We start from the raw sequence: 7844 nt of genomic DNA on the forward strand, positions 1-7844 counted from the left end.
GCACAAGTACAATGCTATGAGAATTATTTATATGCGGATTTGGACATCCATCATCTGCACAAAAAACAAACAAAAAAAAAAGAAGATAATTTTTATTTAAGCCTTGCAGTATGTTTATAAAATAAACTAGGGTTAGGTAAAAGGCTTGGGAATCATTGGAATCTATCAGACCTTATAAAAATAAAATAGGGATGTTATGCTTTTAACTTAAGGTTGTGTTTGGAAGCGTATTACAAAACTAATATAATTACATATTAATTTTATTTTATTTTATTTTGCGATTTTTTAGAACGCAAACAATGAAAAGGCAAATTATTTCATAAGAAGTAAATTAATTATTCTTCTCACGATATTTTAAATTAATTATTCTTCTCACGAGATTTTGAATTAATGATGGGATGCAGTCTCCGAATATCGTTGGCTGCCCATTGGGAATGCTACAACTCTAAACAATAAATGTTCTCAGCGCAGCCAAGTGGCTGAACCGAGTTTCCCGGCGTGCTGATAAAATTATGAGCGCGTCGGAGATCAGAAAGGAAAGTGGGATTTCCTAAATCCTACAACTCTCTCTCTCTCTCTCTCTCTCTCTCTCTCTCTCTCTCACTCTCACGGAGCTTCTTGCGCAATCAGAAGCTGCCAATCATAAGCCCATAACGGACACTTCGTAACGGCTCTCCGATGTAGTTGGGATTCTAGGGTTTATCGCAAATTTTGAATTCGATGTGTGCTCCCTACTTCTCTCATCACGCTTTTCTCACTATATATATTACTCTCCGCAAGATTGCACGGTGCCTCTCGCACTCTGCGACTTAGCTTTTCTTTGCTTATACTTCACAAATTCTCCAGTTTAAGGTGCGCGGGAATCTAAGAGTTTTTTTTTTTTTTCTTTCTTTTGATGAGTTTTTCGGTTGAAAAGACGGTGTTCTGTTTCAGGGAAATCTGTAAGGCAATGGCGACTATGGTGGAGCCTCCGAATGGGATCAAGCCTCAAGGGAAGCATTGTTTCCGGCTGTGGCAGACATTGTTCGAGATCGACACCAAATATGTTCCGATCAAACCCGTCGGCAAAGGAGCCTATGGCATCGTCTGCTCTTCCTTTAACACAGAAACAAATGAGAAAGTTGCCATAAAGAAGATAAAAAATGTGTTTGAGAGTCAGACTGATGCACTGAGGATGTTGAGGGAGATGATCCTGTTGAGGCACATCAAGCACGAAAACGTAATTGCTTTGAAGGATGTTATGATGCCGACCCACCGGAAAAGCTTCAAGGATGTTTATCTTGTTTATGAACTCATGGATACCGATCTGCATCACGTCCTTAGGTCCCCTCAATCTCTTTCCCGTGACCACTGCCAGTTTTTTCTTTGTCAGGTATGAAGCCATCTCTCGTTGAACATATTTTCCAGAATTGATACTTGTTGCAATGTGAAATCAACAACCTTTTCGTTTGTTCCCTGATCGAATTCATTGGATTTTGCTCTTTCTCTGCAATGTTATGAAAAAATCAATTTGCTGAAATTTTATTATGTGGATATAGCACTGGGTAGGTCTTGAAGTGTAATTAATATGCTCAACTTGCAGTAGTCATCTTACTATATGGAATTATGGATGTAGAATTGAGTAGTCTTAATGTGGTAAATATGCTTAATTTGGAAAAGTCATGTTCATAGGTGTTCTGTTTTGACAACTGTGCCTAAGCAGTATGTCAAATTTATAATGCATTATTGGTCATGAGAGGCAAATATTAGATGGCAATCTACCTTGAGATGATGATGTTTGGGTTGGGCGAAGATGGCTAGTGCTGTAGTTTATTGTGTCTGTTTCGCTTAAGAAAAACCCCGGGTCACTCTGGGCACTGCAAGATTTGTGCATCCTGGCCAAATCATGAAAACAACCACATGTGGACTATGCGGACTTGTTGGATTCTTCTGTTTAATAAAAAATTAGTCCCCTTACGCACCCCCTATTTGAATTTTCCTGTTTCTTTTTTAAACTTTGTTTGTTGCATCGACATTTCTAACTACCTTTTTGGCTTCATTTCAATATGGACATTTGATCATCTTGGCTTTCCACTAGCGATACAAGAGTTCTTGGACCAGAATTTTTGGAGAGTAGGGACTCATCGTGGTCAATCGCCTGTGACCCCAGCACTTATGCTGAAAGTAACAAATACTCGAAATTGTTCCTCGTTATTTTCACAATCAGCAGTTGGCCCTTTTAGCTGCTGCATCAGATGAGTGGGTTTTAATAGGCAATTTTGTCGAGGTGATCAATGACATTTTGGTCCCTTGTTTTCCCTTTTGCCAGCATTGTACGGGGCCCAACTTGGTAAATTTGGTCTGCCTATTCTTTATATGATATGCAATCAACTGCTGTAGCCAACGTATCTTAATATGCTGCTTGTCCTCTTATTCTTAACTTGTGGTTAATTGAGTAATTGGTGGAAATTTAACCAATTGAATCACATAAAAAAATTTAACATCCTCAGCTAAATCAAGTGTACTTGTTCACCATAAATATTTGTTGTTGATTGTGTCCATCTCTGATGAAAATAAATTTAGTGCCTAAAATTCGATGCAAAATTAAGTCTCCTTATTTTTACAAGCCGCGATTGGCCCCACTGGCTGCTGCATCAGATGGATGGATTATATAGGCAGCTTGGCTGAGGTGATCAATGGCGTTTTGGTTCCCTTTTTTCCCTGTTGCCAACATAGTGCTGGGTCAAGTTGGGATGAATTTGGTCTACATATATTATCTATATGATCTGCAATCACCTGTTGTAGCAAAAAAAGGGCAGCGCAGTGCCCAAAGCTGCTCCCATGTATGTGGGGTCTGAGGAAGGGACGGACCACAATGGGTCTATAATGGGCAGCCTTACCTTGCGTTTTTGCAAGAGACTGTTTCCATGCCGTGAACCCAGTGACCTATGTACAGTTGATTACCTGTATTAGTATCTTAATATGCTGCTTGTCACCTATATACAGTTGGTTCCCAAATTGTGCTATGTTCATCAGTTCTGTTTTTCTCCACACTCTGGTTCTTTAGCCTTCATCTTAAGATGGCCAAGTTCTGCTGAATCAAAGTGCCTTCAATGATAAAGAAGTTTTTTGTAATTAGAGTGGATATTCAGTAAGTTAAAAAATTTCCTTTTCCCATAGCACAAATAGACAACTGTAGTCCACCATCTGATTCAAATAGTAAAATTCACTTGTGTCAAACGTCAATTAGATCTTCAAATTACTTGTTTAGTTCAGTAAAACAAACAAGGAATCATTGATCCATGTGTCATTTGAAAGTCTGTCTTAATTTAATATACATCTTCCTTCCATTCAAATTTATTGATAGTTTTCTTATCAATTGTCCCTTTTTTCTTCGAATTAAATATGTAACAAAATGCTCTGATCGTGTAGAAATTTTAATATTTATCTTTAGCAAATTTTTATTTAATGTTATTAAATTTAAAGTTTTGCCTATTGATTTGGTTTTGCATGATACAGCTGCTTCGGGGGCTGCGGCATCTTCACTCAGCAAATATTCTTCATCGTGACCTAAAGCCAGGCAACATCCTCATCAATGCGAACTGCGACCTGAAAATATGCGATTTTGGACTAGCGCGTACCAGCAGAGGTGACGGTGAGTTCATGACAGAATACGTTGTCACCCGATGGTATCGGGCTCCAGAGCTTCTCCTTAGGTCTGACACTTATGGAGCATCCATCGACGTCTGGTCTGTTGGATGTATTTTTGCTGAAATCCTTGGCCGAAAGCCTATCTTCCCTGGAGCCGATTGGCTCGACCAGCTTAGACTAATAATCAGTGTTCTTGGGAGTCGGCAGGAAGCTGATCTAGCATTCATTGATAACCCAAAGGCGAGGACATTCATCAGTTCATTCCCTTACTCGAGAGGAATCCCATTTGCGCAGTTGTTTCCCGAGGCGGATCCTCTAGCGATAGATTTGTTAGAGAGGATGCTTGTGTTTGATCCGTCAAAGAGGATTACTGCTGCAGACGCTCTCCAACACCCATATATGTTTGACTTGTATGATACGAGTTGCGATCCTCCAGCACCTGCCCCACTCGATCTCCAGATAAATGAAAATTTGGGGGAGCGGGTTATGAGGGAGATAATGTGGAGAGAGATGCTTCACTACCGCCCTGAGGTTGCTGCTGTTGGTAGTAGTTGACAGGTTTTGATAGGCTTCTTTAGCTTAGAGTTCATTTTTTTTTTCTTTCTTTTTGAGATAAATGAAAATTTGGAGGAGCGGGCTATGAGGGAGATGATGTGGAGAGAAATAATACTTCACTACCGTCCTGAGGTCGCTTCCGTTGGTAGTAGTTGACAGGTATATTGATGTCTTCGTTAGCTTAGAGTCCATTTGTTTTTTCTTTTACCATCGATGCAGCTTCTCATAACTCTTAAAAAGTATTTTTGAAATTTTTGTGCGGGTTATGAGTTGATTTTTTTTTATGTACTTGATGATGTAAGATCCTCAAGAAATGCTGTTTTGATGTTTCCTGTGTTATCACATTTTTTGATTCTTTGCCGCCGTCGTCGTCTTCTTCTCTGTTTTGTTGTCGTCGGCGGTTACGGTGTTTTGTACTTTTGTTAATGGAATTATGAATGAGGATGCGGATTTTTGGCATTGTTCTTTTCTAGAAACTGTTTGGTTGCCGGGAAAACCGAGGAAAAATAGTTGGTCTTGTGCGATATATATATGTAAATGAAAGCGAGGTTTGAAAACTGAGAATACTGGCCTGGTAAAGAAAATGAAATTTAGAGATTTTGAAACTCATGTGTCTTGGTTCTTGAAAAATGAAGGCCTCCGTTTAACTAACTTGAAAAATGCGAGCACAGGATTTCTGTGATTCTATTGTGTTTTCTTTTGTTTCCTGCATTATATTAGCATTTTGAAGCGCGCACAGGATTTCTGTAAACTCATCTGCATTTTACAGATGGGATTGCTGTGCACTTTGAGTAAATTGGGTTCGATTTTTTGGTAAGATCTATGTTGGTATTTGTGTGTACAATCCAGGCAGCATGTATGATAAGAAAAGGTGCGAAGGTGAAGGTTAAGTTGGGTTTCTGAATGGACGACACAACCAAATCTTTAACAAATGAATAAAATGTTCTCCTACTAATTATTGAAAATTGTCTTTACTTTTTCATAGTCAACTACTCAACTGGGGCTATTTGCCCGTCTATTTCTCTCTTACAGGATTTTTTAATTTAGAAAAAAAATAAAAATAAGGATCCGTCTAATTTTAAAAACAATATCTATTTTTATTTTAATTTTTTAGCAAATTAAAAAAAAATAGTTAATTTTTTATTAAAAAAATTTGTATGAAATAAACGAATAAAAATAAAAAAATTTTACACTATTTGCTTTTGAAAATAATTTTACTTTTTATTTTTAATTTTTCAAACAATTACAAAATTTTCACCTTATTTTTTAATATTTCAAATTTATATAGAAAAATTCGAAAATGTTGTAAATGAAATAAAGAGAGAAATATAAAAAATATTAAAGTAAAGAAATTTAAAGCTATAGAAATTCAGCCCTAATTAGGTGTTTCTAATCATCTTTATATATCTCATTTTATTGTAGAGCATATCCTTATATAGGCAAATACATTGACATCCAAAGGTTGACCACATAATGAACCTATTATCTAGATAGTCATCCACATAAATATATATGTTTTACAACACTTCCCCTTGGGTGACTTTACACTATGAATATGTCTCGTTAAAACCTTCGCTAAGAAAAACCCTATGAGACAAAACCTTAACGAAGGAAAAAGAGTACAATATTCATACTTCTCCTAAAAAATACAATCAATTAAGAAATGTCCTTAAGTTGTCGCATTCCAATATTATGTACATGTTTCTTGAAAATAGAAGTTGACAATGCTTGTGTGAATAAATCTGTTAAGTTGTCACTTGAACTAATTTTGCAAATGTCAACATCTCATTTCTTTAGAAGTTCATAAGTGTAAAAGAACTTTGGTGAAATATGTTTAACTCTATCACCTTTTATGTACCCACGTTTGATTTGTGCAATACATGTTGCTTTGTTCTCATACAATATTGTTGGCATGTCACTCTCCAGTGATAATCCACTTGTCCCTTTAATGTGTTGGATTATAGTTTTTAACCATACACATTCATGACTTATTTCGTGAACTGCCAATATTTCTAAATGGTTTGAAGAGGTAGCAGTGATTGTTTGTTTTACATATCGTCATGAGATAGCAGTATCACCACATGTAAAAATATAGCATGTTTGTGATCGAACTTTATGACGATCAGAAAGATATCCAGCATCAGTATATCCTTTCAACACAGACTTTACTTACTTTGGATAAAACAAACCCATACCAGATGTGCCACGGAGATAACGAAGAACATGCTTTACTCCATTCCAATGTCTCTAAGTTGGTGTAGAGCAAATTTACTACAAAAGTTATATCTAGTCTAGTGCAATTTGTAAGATACAAGAATGCTCCTATTATACTAAGATAGGGTATTTCAGGACCAAAGATTTCTTCATCATCTTCTTGAGGACAAAAAAGATGTCTTTTCACATCAAGTGAAGGAACAACCATCGGAGACCTTAATGGATAAGATTTATTCATATAAAATTGTTTCAAGATTTTTTTTTATATAAAATGATTGATGAATAAGAATTTTGCTTGTTAAATGTTCAACTTGAAAACTAAGGCAAAATTGTGTCTTCCTAAGATCCTTCATCTCAAATTCTTTCATTAAGTAGTCAGTAGTCGTTGAGATCTTTTCTAGAGTTCCTACTATGTTTATGTCATCAACATAAACTGCGACTATAGCAAATCCAAAATTTATCTTCTTAATGAAAACACAAGGACAGATAAGATTATTTTTATATCCAATTTTCAACAAATATACACTTAGATGATTGTATCACATTTGTCCAGATTGCTTCAATCCATACAAGGAGCTTTGTAATTTAACAGAATACGTTTGCCGTTGTTTTGGATTATATGCTTCAGGCATTTTAAATCCTTTAGGGATTTTCATATATATATATATATATATATATATATTTCATTATCCAATGAGCCATACAAGTAAGTTGTTACTACGTCCATGAGGCGTAGGTCGAGTCCTTCAGAAACCATTAAACTAATTAAAAATTTGAAAGTAACTGCATCCATAACAAGGGAATAGGTTTCATTATAATCTATACCAAGCCTTTGGGAGAAACCTTATGCTACAAGACGCATCTTGTATCTCACAATTTCATTTATTTCATTTCTTTTATGTACAAAAACCCATTTATACCCAACATGTTTGACATTTTTAGGTGTTTGGACTACTGGTCCAAATACCTTACGTTTGGCTAATGAGTCTAACTCAACCTATATTTCTTCTTTCCATTTTGGCCAAACATATCGATATCAACATTCTTCTACAATTTGAGGCTCAGGCTCATTATCATTAATAATTTCTAAAGCAATCGCATATGCAAACACATTGTCAACGACAATTTCATTTCTTCTCCGCATAATTCCAAATTTTAACGAGATCTCATAATTTTTAGGTACCAGAATTCTAGTGTTGCTTCTGTGGAAATATAGGATTATTGATCTATATTTCTTTTAATCTCTTCTCGAGTGTTAATGAACTCTTTTGGAGTGTCACTTTTATTCATTTCCTTTTTCTTTCAAGGAACAGTATCCTTTGCACCAATTGGTCTACCACGCTTCTAGGGCACTTTAGATTCATTGGCTGCTATTCCCATTGGGTGTTCTTTAGGAACAATCAATCAGGCAAGAATATTTATAGTCAGAACATGTGATTGAGTGA

General features: G+C 36.0%; 1 protein-coding gene across 1 annotated transcript; it reads left to right on the forward strand.

Annotated features, from left to right (window-relative positions):
- The first annotated feature begins 488 nt into the window (after nt 1-488).
- LOC131164654 (mitogen-activated protein kinase homolog NTF3-like) lies at nt 489-4646 on the forward strand. Its single transcript, XM_058122005.1, has 3 exons — nt 489-852; nt 934-1372; nt 3499-4646. Exons 2-3 carry the CDS (start codon nt 950-952, stop codon nt 4183-4185), a joined length of 1110 nt encoding a protein of 369 aa, XP_057977988.1. The 5' UTR covers nt 489-852; nt 934-949; the 3' UTR covers nt 4186-4646.
- Nucleotides 4647-7844: the final 3198 nt, after the last annotated feature.

The sequence above is a fragment of the Malania oleifera genome, chromosome 9 (assembly GCF_029873635.1).
Source record: "Malania oleifera isolate guangnan ecotype guangnan chromosome 9, ASM2987363v1, whole genome shotgun sequence".
In the NCBI taxonomy this organism is placed as follows: domain Eukaryota; kingdom Viridiplantae; phylum Streptophyta; class Magnoliopsida; order Santalales; family Ximeniaceae; genus Malania; species Malania oleifera.